The 19801-nt window shown below is 41.0% G+C and overlaps 1 protein-coding gene across 7 annotated transcripts in view; it reads right to left on the bottom strand.

The window, feature by feature from the left end:
- Musk (muscle associated receptor tyrosine kinase) overlaps window positions 1-12414 on the bottom strand; it is an 85995-nt gene extending 73581 nt beyond the window's left edge. For 4 of the 7 annotated variants that reach the window (XM_021159727.1, XM_021159729.2, XM_021159730.1 and 1 more), the window contains exons 1-3: window positions 12202-12414; window positions 4921-5047; window positions 1869-2020 (exon numbers count right to left, since the gene is read on the bottom strand). In XM_021159727.1, coding sequence (XP_021015386.1) covers window positions 1869-2020; window positions 4921-5047; window positions 12202-12280 — 358 coding nt within the window. In that variant the 5' untranslated portion in view covers window positions 12281-12414. The remainder of the gene's footprint in view (window positions 1-1868; window positions 2021-4920; window positions 5048-12201) is intronic. The other 3 variants (XM_021159731.2, XM_021159732.2, XM_021159726.1) reach the window with 2 other exon arrangements.
- Window positions 12415-19801: the final 7387 nt, after the last annotated feature.

Raw genomic sequence — 19801 nt, 5'->3', positions numbered from 1 at the left:
TGGTGTACAAAGTGAGATCCAGGACAACAAGGACTACACAGAGAAAAAATGTCTAAAAAAAAAAAAAAAAAAAAAAAAAAAAAAAAAAAAAAAAAAAAAGAGAGAGAGATGTAGACAATATGGAAAAAATATGAGTTCCAGAAAATGAGATCTGATATTTGTTGAATTTGAAAGTAAAATAACAGAAAACAAGGAAAGAGAATTAATAGGGGGAAATTCATTTAAAAACCCTTTGGTATATAGATACCAAAAGAGACTGAAGCAAAACAGAAATGGGAAAATAAACACACATTCTGGAGGATTTGTAAAAAAAAAATTTACTTACAAAGAAATAAAAAGAATATTCATCTATAACCTAAGTGTATTGCTATATGTCAACTAAGGATTTTCTCCTAAGGCTCTAGATATACCGAGCAAAATTTCTACCCAACATTCCTGTTGAAATGAATGAAGAGTTTCAGCCCTGCAAAATACTCAGAAAATATCTTATGCATACTCTGAAAAAAATGTACATATTGATTTCATCCAACAAGACAATAGTAAAATATAAGAAATAATAGGGAAGAAATAAAGGCCTAAAATCAAAGAGGCTCCAGGAGACCCAGATTCCTTCAGATGACAACATGTTAGCTTCTTCTTAGTAATGAGAAAACTCAGATTTCATTATTGCAAGGCTGACAGCGTTGCCAACAGCAGGCGCCTACAGCACAGGGTGCCTCAAGACCAGAAGATGCTGAGACTACTCTTACCTAAAGAAAGACAGCAAGTGAAAGTGACTGTCTACTCCACAGAGAGAAGTCACGACTGTGGGAAAGTTCCCCACATCCATGAAGCTGGACAAAAGTGTCCACAATCACAAAGTGACATATTAGCACTTATGGCTTTGTAACTGGCCCACTGCCAGTGTGTAGCAAGGTCTGCTGCTATTGACCCTTGATTTTGGAAATTGGCAAAGTGTTCAGATAACACTGGAGTTTTGCAGGGTGAGGACTTGTGAGTGACTCCATCTCCTGGCTACTGCCCTCCGGGATGATGGCATACAAAGATACTGAGAATTCAATCAGTCTGCCCAATGAGTACAAGAGCATCTAGGGTCAAGTGCTTGCTGGGATTAGAGGGGATGATCAGAACATCATAAACTTACATGAGAGAAGAGAGTTTGCACAGGAATACAAGAATAATAGCTTAAAAGTGGCATCAAGGGATAGCAGACTTGTCCCCAGTTACAGCTAAATCGTGTAATGAGGTGGGGGAACATAACATCCTCCATTTAGGTAGGAAGCCACTCAGAGGAAGACAACTTTAAATAGAGCAAAGTAAAGTATCTACAAAATGATGAGAGATTTAAAGGAGTGTTTGTAGTACAACTATGCCTTCTGAATGCACAGCAGGAGCTGGACAGGAGGCTCAGCAGTTAGGAGTACTTCCTGCCTCTCCAGAGGATCAGTGTTTGGTTCTCAGCAGCCATATCAGGTGACACACAATAACCTATAACTCCAGCTCCAAGGAATATGATGTCCTCATCTCTGTAGATACCCAAACATACACAGCACACTTACACACATAAACAAGCTAAATAAAAATGAATCTTAAAGAAATGCATAGTGATTTCAGAAGGAAGTTCCCAAATATAATCAATAGCTGCATGAAGGTCAAAAACAAGTGGGAGAGGAGAGGTCCAAGGCTTGGCCTAGGGTGGCCTCGTGGGCAGGAGGAAGGGATTTGGTCCAGGTTGGCCCTGGAGCTTGTATTCTGTGCTTGAGCTCGTGTAGAATGTCAGGGGTTGTCAGAGCACTCTGTTAATGGCTCTTCCAGGTTGTCTGGAGACAACTTTAAAACCGTAGACCATGTTCCTCCTCCCTACTCACTCATCTTCACTTGCAGGGCGCCACAACTCTCCACGGCTCCTCCCACTCCATTGTTGGCTATGCAGCAGTAGATGCCATCATCACTGTCTTCCACGCTCAGGATGGTGAGGAGCTGACCATTCTCCCGGATGCTGTAGCGGGTGTCAAACAGCCTACAGGTCATGGAGCAAAGGGGTGGTCAGTGTATCCTCTGTGATACACACACACAAGCACACACACATGCAAACACACGCACTCAGACATACACATATACAAACACTCACACACTCATACACATACATACATATACACACGTATATACAAACACACACATATACACACGTGTAAACACACACACATGAACATACAAATGCACATATGTACATACAAACATACATATGCACACATACACATCTTTGATTAATGGATTAAGTAGATGACCAGTCAGTGAGGAAGCTGAAAAAGCCTTAGAAGAAATGTGTGTCTTGAAAAGTTGAGTAGCCTTGCTCAGTATAGTAAAATTAAGCTACTTTATATTCAGTTTCTCTGGGCTCCATAATCAAAGCACCACTAATTTGTACAAAACCCTTCCATGAGGTGATGGCTTCTGCTAAGAACAAGTGTAATATTTACACAGGAAAGTGTGTGCTTGTGTGTGGTTGCACGCCATTCTGAACTTACAGAGTATACAAGACTGTCTGACCAGGAAGTCACATGGATTAGCCTGACTCTGTCTCCCTAGGGTGAGATTGCAAACACCCACTACCATGTTCAACTTTCCTTGTGTGTGTGTACTTGGGATTGCACTCAGGTCTCATGCTTGCAAGGAAAGACCACTACTGACTAAAGAGTGCCCCTCCAAGTCCAGGGAAATCATGATTATTTAATTATTTATTTAATAATCATGAATATTATCACATGTTTTAATAAACGTGAATATAAGCAATGAGTGCACAGTTTATAATTAATCAAATAAAAAATTTACAGAATCTTTTCATTTTGTTGAAGTCATTAATGACCAAATAAATACCTTAAATAGAACCGCTCCAATGACCTTTGTGTTTTGAAGTTGTAGTCACTCTTTGTGCTTTACAAACATGTTAATTGTATAAAAATAAAAGGTTTCAATATTCCATTTCCATTCCTGTATATAATAAGCTTTGATTATCTGTTACTACTCTTTCTGCCCCCATGTTGAGGAGCATGATAAAAAATAAAAAATCAAACACTGATATCTTGAGACTGTCAGCTGAAACATGCATGTTAATGATTGCTACCAGAGTCTTAGAAAGAGCTAAGAGACATAGTGGGGGAGATGCTGAATCATCCAAGAGAATGACTAATTATCATTGACTGACAGTTGACTTGAAGGGACCATTGATGCAAATAGCTAGTGTTACCACCTCTGCTTGTACAGTCTAAGACATTGCCTGGAAAACATGACAGAAAGATGGTCCTTGCCAAACGATAGCAGAGAGTTCACCTAACTCATACTTATTTAGAACTCAGATCTTATGAACAATGGAATCACAACTAGCTAGGAAAACTCCAGACACAGTGTTAAAGATACATCTGGTGGTCTTTGGGAGTTTGTAGCAAAATTCGAGAAAGATAACTTAAAGCCTTCTGAGACTGGCAAGCCAGCTCAGTGCTTAGATGAACTGACTGGTCTTACAGAGGACATGGTATTGGGTTTTGTTCCCTGAACTCCTAACCATCTGTAACTCCAAATCCAGGGGATTCCGCACTCTCTTCTGGACTCCTTGGGCATCAGGCAAGCATGAAGTGTACATACATACATGCAGGCAAAGTACTCATACAATAAAATAAAACTAAAATAAGTCTTTCAATGGCTGTTTATACAAGAAGAAACGTACTGCTGGGTCAAAACAGAAATGCAGGCTTCATGAGATGGAAAATTCTCAATCTATCCAAATTGCAATGGATATTAAGGATGTTTTCTAGTCTTTCAGTTGTTTGTGAGCTGTTCTGACCTGGAGCTTCTGAGAGAGCCTGCCTAACAGAGATCCTGAAGGCTATGGTGCACAGTGATTCTCCACAGCATTTCAGAGTGCGTGCCACAGCAGGAAACACATTCCAGTCAGAGGCAGCAAGAATATGTGTGTCCTGTCTCCCCTCCAGGTTCATGGGTCCCAGTCTATGGACACCAGTTTCAGTACTTGTTGTAGATGAAATGTTCACATATCCCCCAGAATATATAACAAGCCTAGTGTCAGATATGATAGGATTTGACATGTGGCTTTTGGAAAGTGATTAGGTCATGAAACTGGAACTCTTGTGAGTGGGACTAATGTCTCTATAAAAGAGACCTAAGAGAGCGCCTTCATGCCATTCCCTTGTGTGAAGAGATTGGGGGCAAAATGGACATTTGTGAACAAAAAATGTGAGCCTCATCCTCTGACCAGATGCTTCTAGCTCCTTGAATTTGGAACTCCTCAGCCCCAGTGAGGTGGCAAGTAATTTCCTTTTGTTTATTAACCATCTAGTCTTAGCAATTCTATCATCATGGCCCATGTGCAATGAGAGCAATCAGCCTCAGTGTAAACTCCATTGCCTACTGGAGAGCCTCCGGCTCACTTTGCTTTAGATTCTTTAAGGAGTATTTTTGGTGAGATAACTATTGGAACAAAGGAAGAAAAGCAGAACCTTTATCTACCAAATGGAAATTTTATTTGTTTGATAATCTGTCTCATTTTGAAAGAAAAAAAAAAAGACAGTGACCCTAGAAGTCAGACTCCTAGACACAGTTTGGGGACCTAGCGGGGAGGACAGGCTGTTCCTTCAGCTCCTCTGTGTGCCCTGGGTCCTGTGCCTGCAGACTTAGAATACCGTGGTACTTCCTAATCTCAGAGAAGCTTCAAGATTCCCATCAGGCATTCCCCGTGTCGGATTAATCAGTGGTTTTCTCCAAACTTCAGAACTTGCACTTACAAAATGAATGTATTTTCACTTTATGTATTCTAGAAGGTGACCTTTAGTACTGACAACAATACAGGTGCCTTTCTGTGGATAGGAACGTCCAAAGCAGAGCAGGATGAGACAGAATACTTACTTAATGAGAATTTTATTTCTGGTCCAAGAAATCTCAGGCTGAGGGTAGGATTCCACGGCACACATGAAAGTCGCTACTTCTTCAACTAAGGCATCTACAGTTTCAAGAGGCGTGGTGATGACAGGGGCTAAACAGAGCAGAAATAACAGAGAACTTTCAAGAGTGCTACTTGTCACCTGTCCTTTATCAGCCAGAAGCTAAGACCTACCTGAATGGGTACTACTATTCAAAGACCCCATGGGCATGGGAGGACCTGTCTGTAATATCCGTGTTCTAGAGGAGACACGAGATTGTGGTTGGCTAGACAAGCTGAGTCAGCAAATAAAATATAGTAGAAAGCAAACCAGAGAGATGCCTCCTGTCAACCTATAACCTCTACACATGTGTGTGCAGATGTGCAAATACACACTCAGCCACACAGAAACACACAGGCAAATTTTTAAAAAGAAATTAAAATGTATATTAAAAACTATACTCATTTGGGGTGGCTATAAAGAAAAATAACAAATGTTGGTAAGGATGTTGATAGATTAGAACCTTATGCATTGTGGGTAAGAATTAAAATGGCGGTCTCTGGGGAAAAGAGCATGGAGGTTCCTCAGAAAGAAACAGGAAGAGAATTATGATCAACAGTTCCACTTCTGGGTCTGTATTTAAGAGAACTGAAGGCAGAGACTCAAGTATTCAAATATATGCACGTCTCTATTTGTAGTAGTGCTATTCATGATAGCCAAAGGTTGAAAGCAACCTAGGTGCCCACCAACAGATGGAAAAGCAAAATTAGTATACACATGCAATGGAATATCATTTGGTAACGAAAATAAGGGAGGTGTTACATTCTATGTCATGGAGGAAACATGGAAAGAAAAGACAAAGTATAAGGAAACAAATACAGAAGATTGTGTTAATAGGATGCTATGCATAAAGCATCTATAATTTAAAAACCTACAGAACAAAAAATATGTATCAATGGTTGTGTAGGACTGGCTGGGAAGAAGGCTGTCCTGTCCTATGGGCTGGATTACATGTGGTTGTGAGCCACCCACTGTGGGTTCTGGAAACTGAACCCAAGCCCACTAGAACAGCAGGAAGTGCTCTATACTGCTGAGCTGTGTCTCTATCTCTACAAAAAAATTAAGTAGTTATTATTGATACTTTATAATCTATTACAAATGAGTGACCACACACATAGAAAGGTACATCTGAGTCCCACCCCACTGCGCTAACTGAATAACGTAAGGTAAGGGCATGGGTGGTTTTGCCTTCTTGCTATGGTCTGCTGGAGTTGGTCTACACTGCCAAGAATGAATTACTCGTTTTCATTTTTCCAGGAATTTTGTGAGTAATTGTTATGTAGCTGTTATTGATAGTGCTGTTGCATAAATTTATAGTTAAGTTATATTAATGCTTAATACTAATCCTGCTTAAAAATCAATCACATCTAAGCCGGAGAGATGCCTTAGGTTTAGTCCCCTAAGACATAAGTGAAACAGTGAGATACGAGAGCACATGCCTTGACTCCTGCGTTGTTAGAGAGGCAGAGGTGGGAGAAGCCCTGAGGCACACTGGCCAGTCAGTGAGGCTGAGTGAGTGGTGAGCTGCTGACTCCGCATGTCTCAAACAATAAGGTGAAGGGCAAGTGAGAGAGGCACATGGACAGTCCCCACACACACACACACAACCCACACACAAACAAAACACACCCCACACAAACACCGCACTACACACACACACACCCCACACACTCCACACACATACACCACACACACACATATACATACACACTCCACACACCAACAAAACACACCACACACATACACAACACAACACACACACACACCCTACACCACACATACACACACATCACAAACAAAATACCACATGTCACACACATACACACACCATAACACACACACTGCACACAAATACCATACACACACACACAAACACAAACACCATACACCACACATATACACCACACACATCACACACCACACACCCCCACCCACATACACACCCCACACACAAACAACACACACACACACAACACCAACACACACACATACATACACACACACACACACACCACAGTTTAGAATCTTTTTACAGCAGGAGGAGACGAATCAGCAGTTTTTATTTTTCTCAGAAAGGTGGATATTAAATATATTTCAGTCCACCATCTGGTGAACAGGACAGGATGTGATTATTACAAATAACGCTTTCAAGGCTATCAATAATATAAAGTGCCCAGTCATGAAAGGTGATCATACCGGGTGGCAGAGCAACATAGAAAAAACTATGGCGAGTCAAGCGTCTTGGAAGCAGAAGTAGCTTTTACTGCTTCATTTGACTACTGAATCCTAACTACCACGGGTGATTTTGTTTTAAAACTAAGCTTTGTCCATCTGTTTCCTTTACCCCGCACAGAGACTGAAATGCAAAGATAAGAGTGACACACGCTCCTCTGAGAAAAATTAGGATCAAAGAAAAAGCTAAGCAAAATCTTGAAAATCTTTGACACAGAGAAAACCATGAAGTGTCCCCTAGAGCAGTGTTGTGGTAATACCTCCTCACAGTGCTCAGTGATGTGACAGTCTTCAGTGATGGCTGACTCTGGTTGTAGTAATATCAGCACCGAAAATTGTTCAAGAACCTTCTAGGTAGTTTACCTCATATACTTCATCTTTATTATTTTATTTATCAAAACAAGAGTGAAACACAATTAAGTATTTAGCTAAATAATTTTTGAAACCATCACAAAAGTAGGAAGTGATGGAGATGGGTTTTAGGGTTAAGGTTGGCTTAGAGGCTCTGTCCCAGGGCTGGAGAGATGGTTCAGTGGGTAAAGCCCTTGGTGTGCAAGCATAAGGATGTGAATTCAGATCTCCAAAACAAACATGAAGCTGAGCATTGTGGTTGTGTCTGTCATCCTCATATTCTCATGGGAGGACAGGAGGTGGGGACAGGAGAGTCCCTGGAAGCTTGCAGGCCAGCTAGTCTGCAAACTAGCACAGTGGCAAATTAGAGATCTCCACATACATACCATGGCTAGCACATATCTACACTTACACATGAAAACACATGCACACATACACACGGAACCAGAGATTCTAAGATAGACAGACAGTGTCTCATAGTCATGGTTATGCACAGAAAATGGGAGGGTTAAATATTAATTTTAATCAATAAATTAATTTCTAGGATCAGAATATCAGATCCACTTAACCCATCTTCCAAAGCTATCCAGATTCCCTTTGAAGTGTTCACTGACACAGTCGCATAGCTGGACTGAAGGCCACGATTGATTGATAGGTTGATTGACAGATCTCTTCCTGTTTACTCTCCTCTAGCACCCAGCTTTCATGCCAGCCAGAGCCTGTCTAAACTGGAGCTCTGTCTCTTCTCCCGACCCAAGAACCCATGAACAATGAGCACATGAGGACACAAACAGCTCTTTTTGGATCCACAGAAAACGTCACTTGAGTTCTAGCTGTTGATGAGTAGGGTGTGGTACTATCTTCCTTTGCCTTTTATGGGCCCAGAACATGGCACTGCAGACACACTGACTTCTGGTTGAACCCTTACTGATAGACGTGCACAAATGCACAGGAGCCAGGTGCATTGTGTTTTTAAAAGAAAATGAATGCCAAGACCTTAAAAATTCATGGTTTTCTAATTATTATCAACACAGCATTGGTTCTTCTTTCAATCTAAGAAAACACTTTGGTATTGGAAAATTTTCAGATTCACCAAAGAGAATAATAGGTATTGATCTTCATCTGACATATTCTAATGGCTGACTCATTTAATTGCGGTGAAATGAAAGTTTTTGTCATGATGGCTTTGTAACTTGTTAAGATTTATCTATAACAACATGTGTCATCAATTGCTCGAAATTGAGTGCACTCTGGATTCTCCCCTTTGGGGATGGACTTTCACAGGAGTTCTCTGAGTCTGCATCCCTTGGAGGTCTTAAGCCACAGTCCTGTAAGGACCCTGGTAAGGCATGCTAGCTATGACCCTCCCAGCAACCATGGGTGATCCTTAGTGTGACCCTGGATAATGGCATTGCTTCGCTCCACAAGGAAGTGAAGGATATGCAGCAAGAAGCTGGGGTCAGGAAAGAGGAAACTGACGGTAACACCTGCTCAAGCCTTCAGTATCCTTGTTTTACATTCTTCACTGCCTGAATTCTAGCATGAGGTATTTTCATGTAACCATACATTCTGTAGCCTCAGGCTCTTCGGCTGCATGGCCCCCCGAAAAGCACCAGTCTTGAGATAATCTGAGCAGCTGCTCTCACAACTCCCATGTTCACATAGTGCCTGCTGGACACAGGAAAATGATTGTTCAGGTCGGAGTTGCTCTTAAACGCTGTCCACAGCCCTAGCTTGAGGCTCTACTGGGCCCATGTACTCCTATCACGGACCTGAGAGGACCCCTTCACCTCTCCTCAGTGACCTGGAGTCCTACTTCATCTTTTGAGACATTATGAAATGTCCACTCTTTGCTTCCGCACACAAGGACCATGACGTAAAGCCACCGTGCTCTCCTGCACATGCGGTGAGTAACTCTGACTGTGTGTGTCAGTATGAAACACTCACCCGGGACTTGCTGTCCCAGATGGGGTTCACAACAGCTGTGTCAGCTCTGACTGACTCATGAGTGGAATCTGTGACTCCTATCCCTGCATACATGTGATTTGAAAGACAAGGCTTCCCCACTTATCCAAAGAGAAATTAGTTACACAGTAAACCCTCGGGTTGGTAGTAGATGGGATGATTTTGAAGGTGGGGTTTTGTGAGGAAATCCTGAGCATATGAAAGAAATCCAATTCTACCCATGTGAATCTCCTGCTCATACACAAATTTAAACACTCCACCATCCATTTAACACACCACGATAAACCAGCAAGTGCTTTTAAAATATGTGGCTGTGTAAATTCAATAAAACTTTGGCCACTTTCATACATGATGATTTCCAAAACTCTACTACTTGAGGTGAGAAAATTAAATCCATTTTAAAAAATATGTCATTAGTTGAAATTATCTAGGACAATCACCATTTGGTCTCAGAATGTTAGGCATTTAGATTAAAGTTAAACTAATAAACTATTGATCTCCATGTGCAGAGGGAGAGATGGGTCCTTTTAATATCCCTCCAAGACTTAAACAGTCCCGTTTTAAGACTGTCCATTCTGACCCTGTCCACTATACCAAGCACTGTATTGTGTATTATGTGTAGGTCGTTTGATTTCAGTCTCTATACTGGACTTGGACAAGCAAACTCTTTAACCAACTCTTTTACGAGCTACTGCTGTGAGCAAGTTCAGCAAAGCTGTCATAGTTTTCAATATTAAGAGAACAACACATTCAAATGGCTCTTTTCTATCAAAATACACCGTACAGCACAGCATTAAAAATCTTTAGGAGTTCACTTTTCATAACATTATTTACTTTCAGAATTCACCTTGTGTACTGAACAGATGTCTAATCACCGAGGGGCAGTGCTTGGGAATAAGGGTGACATGAACCCAATGCTAATTTCAATTGTTACAATAAACAGAATAGGCTAAGAGAAATATTATTTTGATTTTTAAAATTTGGAGCAAGTACATTGTTTAAAAAAAAAAAGCAAAATTGAATTGGTGTTCTGGTAGTTTTCTTTTAAAGCTGGGATGTTCGGCATTGTTACCCTGTGCCAGGATAGTCTGAAGTTTGCAAAACAAGATGATCATATGCATTTGAATGGGGACTTAGACAGTTGGGGACTAAAACAAAAAAAAAAAAATCATTTGTCTCCAGAATCTAAATAAGCATACAAATACAGAGGTGTTTTGTGTAGCTTTGTTATTATTGTTTTGTGTAGCCGCAGTTGATTTAGAACTTCAAAACAGCTGTGTTGCTCTTAACACGCTGAGGTTTAGCAAGTATCCTCCTTCCTTGTCAGTAACTGCTTGATATAGATTAAAATAAATACGAGCGATTAGAATCCATAGGTCCAAGCAGCCAGGTATTGCTCCACCGGACATCCGTGTTTTGATCAGGAAGTATTAAAATAACCCAAAGCCAATGTTAAGTCCTTCTGGCTATTATTAGTTATTTTAAAAGGTCCAGAGTCTTTTTTTTTTATCCAAAGATATCTTAAAGTAACATTGTGGTGTGAATTATTTAGAACATTAGAAGATAGCAACCCCTTGGCCCCAGGAGAATTAAGTAAATAAACAAGAAAAGTAAACCCGTAGGATCAGATTGTTTGGAAAGAACGCTGTCTGTTACGTGAGACCCATGGCCTCGTGGTTCTAGAACATAGGTGAACTATAAAATTTAAAGCTGTGCTTCCTATGTCCATACAAATGCCATTCGTTAATTATTCAAGATAAGAGTTTTCAGTACTTTGGCAACCCAGTGGAAACAGGAAACAATCCATCTGGCTGAAATCTAGAATTCTGCATAACGCTGTTGTAGGACACTTTTTCTCATGGCACCATCTGATAGCATTTAGTCTGCTTTTTCATGCCCTGCCTTGAAGCTCCCTTCTCTTTGCACATCACGTATTTTCCACTCTTCCTGATTCTAGCTTTCATAATTCTCGGCCAGAAACTACTGCTCTGTGGACGTTCTTGCTGCTGCAACAGGTGTTTGTCACTTTCTTAAGTTGCTTTCCCCCTTAGGTGGTGTTATTTCCGGTACATTCCAAAGGCACTGAAAAAAAAAAAAAGCTAGTGCAACCACTTGCCAAGCCCAAATCACGACCCCAGTAGCAAAGTTACAGAGAATCTGTTGTCTCCGGGCTTTTATCGGCACTTGTCTTCCGTGTGTCTTTCTCTGGATCTGATTTCTAGCTACTAAAATGTTCACTAAGAGTTTGGTAAAAAAAACAAAACAAAACAAAAACAAAACTGAAAGTAGAGATGACTTTTCTCAGGAGCAAAACACTCTGGATTTCTGGAAGTGGGGTGGATGATATTCTTGGCAAGCCCTGTATGGAACGTTTTTGATCGCTCATTTAGACCACCCCAGTGTCTGACAGAAAAAGAGCCGACCTAGGTTAACTCATGGTCTACCTGGTAACGTCTCCCTAGAAGGGAGGTCTCTGCACACATCATGTTGTGTTTAACTGTAGAACTTAGAAGGGAACTATCATCAGAGAAGAACCAATCAGTATGTATATGCTACTCTCTCTGTCTCTCTCTCTCCATACATTCTATCCCTATATCACGCAATGAATCAGTCACCATGAAGCTCACATGCACTTTAGGGCAAGATTGAACAGACCAACCTTTTGGAAGTTTCTCAGTCCCGCTGAAGGCAACCAGGGTGAGCATCTGTAACAGTGGAATGTTGACAAGCTCTCTCATGATTAATCCAGGCTCAGGAAGAAAGGTTGCTTCTGGACAATGTGAGGAAAAAAAAAAAAAAACGCTCCCGGGTTTACATTTTAAAGCATGGTTTGTTACAATAGAGTTGTCCGCTCAGGACTGTTTGTGTCTGCAGCACCACGGGCTCTAAGTAGAATCAGGAATCCTCAGACCTGACTGTAATGATGGACGGGGCCAGCTGGGGAGAACTCACTCAGGCCAGTAATGCAAGTGGAGGGCTGGAGGAACAAGGGAAAGAAAATCCCTTCAGAATCCCTTTTAAGACAGTGGCAGAAGGACAATACCAGATGCCTTTCACGGCCATCATTGCTTTCCCTGGGCTCCAGCGTTCCTAATGCGAGGTCGGTCCCCCACCTCTCCTGCACTCAGATGAGGAATCTGGATCAAACTAATTTTGACTTTCTTCATCGCTCACCTGACCCCCAGCTGACGGCCAGCCTAGCCCAGCTGCTCCGGATCTCACCCCCCACACGTTCCTTGAATTCTTCCCCCTTTCCCCTACTCTAGTAAGGTGTGACTAACCTGTTTCTTAGGCAATCATTACGAGTCTTACACTTTTATCCCTGGGATATTATAAGCATGAGATAGTCCCTCCTGCCTCAAAGGCTGCAGTGATTTCTTGTCACATAAAAATACATGCAAGTCTCTCTGCTGTGACGTAAGGGGACTCGCTGGCATCTACTTGTCTCTCTAGCTTCGTCTTTTATGATCCAGGTTTCTTACTAGTCTGTATCATATTTGATGGCCTGCTGGCAGTGACTTGTTTCCAAGCAACCCTAATTGACTAGAGGGCTGATATCTTCCCACATTTGTGGTCAACTGCATGAAACAGCAGCTACGCCTGCATGAAACCTACCACCTACCCCTGAAAAATAAAGGCTGGCTGCACCAGTTCTTCCAGTAGGATGCAACCTTAAGATGGTGCTGAAGTAATGTACATGAAAGCATACTGTATCATGACTTCTTTTATTGTTATGAATTTGTTCACTGTTATGATGGAAACTTCCCAGTTTCCATCCCAAATTATAGCAATTACTGTAACAGGTGTTAACAAGAAGATGAAGGAAAAGAACACTTATACATTGTTGGTAGGATCTAAGTCAGAGAGAGAGAGAGAGAGAATAGCATCATTTGTAATGGGGATCCCTTTTCTTGGGAGGATACATTCTAACACCCTACTCCAAGATGGAGTCACACCTGGTCACACTGCATTCACACTTAGGAAGCAGAGACAGCTAAAGGTTGTGTTCAACTTGCTTTCTTCTTTCTCTTTTTTGATTTATCCAGGGCCACAACCCATGCAATGATGGCACCCACATTTGGGGTAGGTCTTCCCTCTTTCACCTTTCTGGACACATCTTTGCAGACATGGCCAGAGGTATGTCTCCTAGGTGACTACATATCACAGCTGCAAAACATAGTAATGAAGGCAAAACTTCGAGTCTCCAATTTCCACTTTGTAAACCCATCTTAAATGTAGTTCATATACACCCTATGTAAACAAAAACACAGTAAATGATATAGGCAGGCATATAGTAAAGAATTGCCCTCACACTTTCCCTAACTACTCAGTTTCCATCCCAAACTGTAGCAATCACTATGACATGTATTGGCAAGAAGACAGAGAAAGCGAACACTTACATGTTGTTGGTAGGATCTAAATCAGAGCTATACTGGAAAATAATATGGTAGTTCCGTAAATATATAAGCCTAAAAATATAATTAGCATATAATCAAACAACCTCCCTACTTAGCTATAGTCAAAGAAAAGTGATCTGAGAATAAGTGTCCATCAGTGGGACTGGAGAAAGAAAGTGGTAAGCATATACATCAGGTAACGCTACCCAGAATTGGGAGAAGGAAAATCTGAGGTTCACCATATGGATGAGCCTGGAGGCACGAGGATAGATGAGATAATCCTGGCACAAAGAGATAACTACTGTGTGAATGCCCGTCTATGTGCAACCTAAAAAGGTCACTCTAACAGAAACAGGGAGTAGAAGGGGTTTTACCAGAATCAGGGGGAGAGACTGGGGACAGGGGAGATGTGACTTTTAAAGAGGTCCATGTTTTCTGTTAGTCGAGAATGGTGAGTTTGCATGATCTGTGTGGTAATCACATTTAATAATAACATACAATTTTAAAATTGCTAATAAATCTTTAACATGTTTGCTGCCTCAGTGTTTATGTAAGTCAAAACTGTTCCCTGTACATATATGTGAAACCGATTGCCAACGTAAACAAATAGGGTAGGGGATGAGGAAATGAGCTCATGAATTTAAGGATCTTCAGAAGAGTGGAAAAGGGTAGGGATGTTAGGGAGGAAGACATTGGTTGGAAACAGAAAATTTCAAATATTTGTTGGTGGAATGTATTCTGCAGATCCTGTAAAAGTGAAGAAAATAGAAGGCACAGCACAGAGAAGACAGATAGAATGTTCCATGTCTCCGGGAGGGTAGGAGGAGCTGAGCCTTGACACACATCTTAACACAAAAATTGCCAAGGAAGCAGATTAGAGAGATAGCTGGACAGTTAGGAGCACTTGCGGTTTTGCAGAGAACCTAGGTTCAGCTCCTAGCACTCAAACTGGGCAGCTCACAACCTCTTGCAACTGAAGTTCCAGGGAATTCAACTCCAGCTTCTGGCCTCTATGGGCTTCTGTTCATACATGGTGCACAAACATATGCTCAGACACGCACACATACATGTAACAGATAAACGGTCTTTAAAATGCCGAGGAAGACATGAATAGGAGAATACAAAGGCAAGGTAGCAAAGAGCTTGTGGCGTCCCCATCTGATATCTGCAGCTGAGTCTATAAATTAGAAGATATTGTGTGAGATGATTTAAAGCCTTGGCCTCAGAGATTAAGGAAGCACACAGCTGAGGTCGTTGGCTTTAAATTTAGACTGATACTCATTTACTTTGGCATGATACTTTTTTTTTTTCACCAGTATCTGTCACCTTCCTAAATAACACACATTGAATGGTTGGGTAGAGTTATCTGGGGAATCAAGGGAGGAAAAGGTATTAGTTGGTGTTGAGTTAGTTCAAGGCAGCAGCATTCCCAACAAGAAAGTAGAAAGTGGTAGACACTAGAAGGCAGGATGGTGGGGCTGTCAGTCAGCATGCAGTGACACAGGTGGAAAGCATAGAGTGACCAGCACTTGTCCTCATCTTAAGATCACTTGAGCCATGAGAAACTGAAAAATGGGATCAAGGACAGCAAGGGAGTGGCCCCAAGACAGGAGTGAAGTCAGTATTTTAGGGGTTAAACTAGGGAACAGAGCCTCCACAATCTGCAGTTATTTTTGTTTAAATGGAGGTAAACTCCTTTCTCAGAGCAGAAAACAGCTCTGAAGACCAGTTCATGAGACTGTAAGGCTGTAGTAGTGTAGATGGAACAAATTAGAGACAAATGAGAACAACAACAAAAAGGATTTGTTTCTAAATCCAAGATAAATGTCAGATTTCCAACTTGAAGGAAACCATGGATTATTTAACTATGCGGGTCAGAATTTCCAAGAAGAAAAATGGACACCTAAAGAATTTATCTATATCCTATACACATTAAGTGGCTACTAGGCTCTGTAATGGGGTGACTACAAATGCCTTTCATAGACTTAAGTATTTGAACACTTGCTCCCCAGCTGAAACACTAACTTGGGGATAATGGAACCCTTGGAAGTGGATCCTTGCAGGAGGAAGAGCACAGCTTGGAGTATTTGCAACCTCATCCCACTTACTCTTTTCTTTCCCTCCTCCTTTCTCTCTCTGTGTCTCTGTCTCTTTCTGTCTCTCTCTGTCTCTCTTTCCCCCTCTCCCTCCCTTCTGCCTCTCTGCCCCTTCCTTTATCCTTCTCCTTTCTCTTTCCCTTCCCCTCTCCTTCTCTTCCTCTGTCCCTCTCCCTCTTCCTCTCCCTCCTACCTTCCCACTCTCCCACCTTCTCCTTCTCTCCCTTCACCTCCTCTCTGCCAACTCCCAACTGATGTTTTCTGTGTATGAGTGATAATGTGACCCCAGCTTCCTGTTCCTGTTGCCCTTCCTGCCTCCATCAGGCCTTCTTCACTGTCAATGACATCTATCCTTCTGGACCCAGAAGCTAAAAGAAACCCTTTCTTCCACGAGGTGCTTTTGGCCATGGTATTTTACCAAAGCAACAGAGAAGTAACCAATAGAGGGTTCCAGAAGGAAAGGAATGGCCCACTCAAAGAAATATGGGGCTACATAGAGAATGCAAAGCATAAAGAAACTGCAAAAACCTTATGAAGAACATAGAGCCCCTAATCTCTAGATAAACAGTTACTGCAACCAAAATACAGAGTACTTGAAAGAGAGGTAAGACATTTGGTTGAAAGATACAGTTCCAGAAATAGCTTTGACTTCTAGAAAATTCATTCCATTGTCCAAACCCAGCTGGAAACTAAAGGCCAAGAGAACCCCAGTGGTAGGGCTCATATAGTCAGTTTCCTGGGTAACAGAGCAAGTGAAAGTGGATGAAGAATGGATCTAGAGGGAAAGTGGGGGTTACCCAGGCAGGACTCTTTCAGGAGCGTTAACCCTTCTTGGAACACAGATGTCATGTTAAGGAGGAGAGGCACGCATGCCCAAAGTCTCATTTGTTGTCACTGCTATATGTTTTAGTTGTTCAATCATAGAATCTCTAGCCTCTGTCCTTGCTCTCTCGACTGACTACACCGTTTCTGTCACGATGTTCCTTCCTCCTTTAAGCCTGTCCTCAGCACCACCATGTTATAAGGGGTTTTTCACAATATTCTCTGAGAACCACTGGTCATATTCCTGAATCCAGAGTTTCTTTCTGGTTCAAAATAGTCGGCATAGATACATTTCATATTATACTGGGTATTTTAATGGCTTGACAAGCTTTTCAGTCTTCAAGCATGAGTCTGAAAAACCAAGGGAAGTGGAATTGGAAGAGACTGGGGCTTTTGCTTCTGATTTGACAGTACTGAAAGCAGAAACCCTCTGCTCTGCCCACTGGGGATACTGCTTTCATTGTCTAAAATCTATAGGACTGTGATGTTCTTCTTATTCTTCAGGCTTCTTCTCTCTTGATGTCATCTCCTGCCTAGGACTGTTCAGATGTTCACTGATACCCTAAAGGGCTTTTTAAGTATATTAAATTATATATATATATATATATATATATACATATATATATGCATACACATATATTTATGTATGTATATATACATGTGTGTATGTATATATACACATATTTATGTATGTATATATGTGTATGTATATATATGCATATGTATGTATATATGTGTGTATATATACACACACATATTTATGTATATATATATGTGTGTGTGTGTGTGTGTGTGTGTATACACACACACACATGTGACTAGATGCCATTCTATGACCAGGTAATAATCATTAAAAAAAAAAGTCTTTGCACAGATGCCATTATCTTTGTGACCTTGTTTTGAAATCCTGTACTTGAGTATTTATTTATGTTTATGTGTGTTCTAGGAGAAGTCTGCTATCTGCTCCAAAAATAAGCAGAATTCAAAAAAAGCAAATACCTGCTCCCCCCACCCTCTCTGCAACGTTTGGGTATGGATAAGTTCCCTGAGCTCAGATGGTCACATATCTTTCAGGGACTTGGAACATGTAAGAAGGGAAAGCCAGGTTCATTCTCGAGGCAGTGACATCAAGTATCCAGTGGCCTTCATGCCAAAAGCAGTACACAGAGATGGCAGTGCCTTCTCCAGTATCCAGTGTCCGGAGATGGCAGAGTCTGTGTCCTGTGCTCAGCAGTAGAGCTGTGTCACCCTGACCAGGCTGTTCCTCTTATGAGATCTTGGCCATTGTTCTAGACACCAGCTGCCCTTTATTCCTGGGTAGCTTTCTTGAGCTTCCTAGCTTTCCTTAAGCCAACCAGTAGGCTTTCAGTAAGGTTTTTTTTCCCCCAAAGTTAATCATAATTACTTTCTATCCATTGCAACAACACATGCAACAATGACTGTTTTGTACTCACAAAAGGTAAGGCTTTAAAGATTATGAATTGTGCCAATATTATATACTCTTATTGTAATATTGTAGCCATAAGAGTAGAATAATTTTATTTTTAATTTAATTATTTGAAAATTTCATACATCATTCCTATTCCTCCCTCTGCCTCCAAATCCTCTCACATCTCCTAAATTTCCTCTCAAAATCATCACATCTTCTTTAATTATTAGTTATACATAAATGATATACTATATAATATATATCAATACACTAATATAGTATTGATAATACATAATTAATAATTGTAATTCATTTAATTGATGATAAATAATAATATATTAATCATACATGTTAATTTTAACCATTATATTACTTTATTATATATTATCCATATATAATATATAATTATTATATTATAAGCATGTATATTTTCCTGAGTTCGTTTAGTGTTACTTGTATGTATATGTGCATTGGGCTGACCACTTGTGTAGAGGTTACATCTGTAACCTCACATTTCTCAACCCATATTCTTTGTTCCCTAAAATAACAACTCTGAGACTGAATTATTATGAATAAATGATTTGGTCAAAAGCTATGTAAAATGGGAACTTCTGGTTTGTTTGTGAAGTCAGTTATGTCAAAGGATGTTTTGCTGTGGCACAAAGGTGAAAGGATGTTTTGCTAAAACAGACACATAAAAGAATATTTTCCTGAAGAAGACATGGGTGAAAGGATATTTTGCTATAGTTGACATGTGAAAAAGTACACATGATGAAAGAATATAAATATGGCCCACAGACAGTGGAAGCTCAAGCTTTGGTTTGCTTTGATCCATCTCGTTATTCTTCACTAACAACACACATGTATTGGTCTGCCTTACGTTGTGTTGTTGAACTCAGGTCGTGGTGATGCCAGAGATAAACTCATTAAAGTACTACTCATGAGGTTCCTGCTGCTTCTTGCCGCTTCTTTAGCCTGGGGCTGGTTGGTGAGCCTTGAGGTTTCTTCAGGATTGAGCTGCCGCTGCTGGTTCGTGCATGGTGTTTGCCTGCCGAGAGGACTGGTCTGAAGCTGCTGGTTTGTATTTGGCATTTTCTACAGGACTGAACTGCTGATATCCTGACAACAAAAATCAAGCTCACTCCCAAAGAGCTATTGCTAGCCAGGTTCACTTCTCTCATATTCTAACTTTTTTCCTTCTGCTGGGTGGTGGGCTAGAGGAGAAGTTAAGTCCTTATTAAAGTAGGTTGGAAAAATTTATGCCTACAACTCTGGCTCTGTTCCTCCACTAGCTAATAACTTAATATCCCATAGATTCTATTCTATGAATGCCACAGGACAGGTTACCTGGTTCTCATCTTCATGCATCTGTCTCCAACAGCATTCCCAGGGCCATTCTCCTTCCTGTGCCTCACTATTTCCCAGAATCCTCACCCCACTCCCGTCTCTCTGCCAGAGATCCCACCTTCTAATCCTGCCTCAACTCATTGGCCAAAGGCTTTTTTATTGACAGGT

Source organism: Mus caroli, chromosome 4 (assembly GCF_900094665.2).
Source record: "Mus caroli chromosome 4, CAROLI_EIJ_v1.1, whole genome shotgun sequence".
NCBI lineage: Eukaryota > Metazoa > Chordata > Mammalia > Rodentia > Muridae > Mus > Mus caroli.
This window is presented reverse-complemented; position numbering and strand designations above follow the sequence as displayed.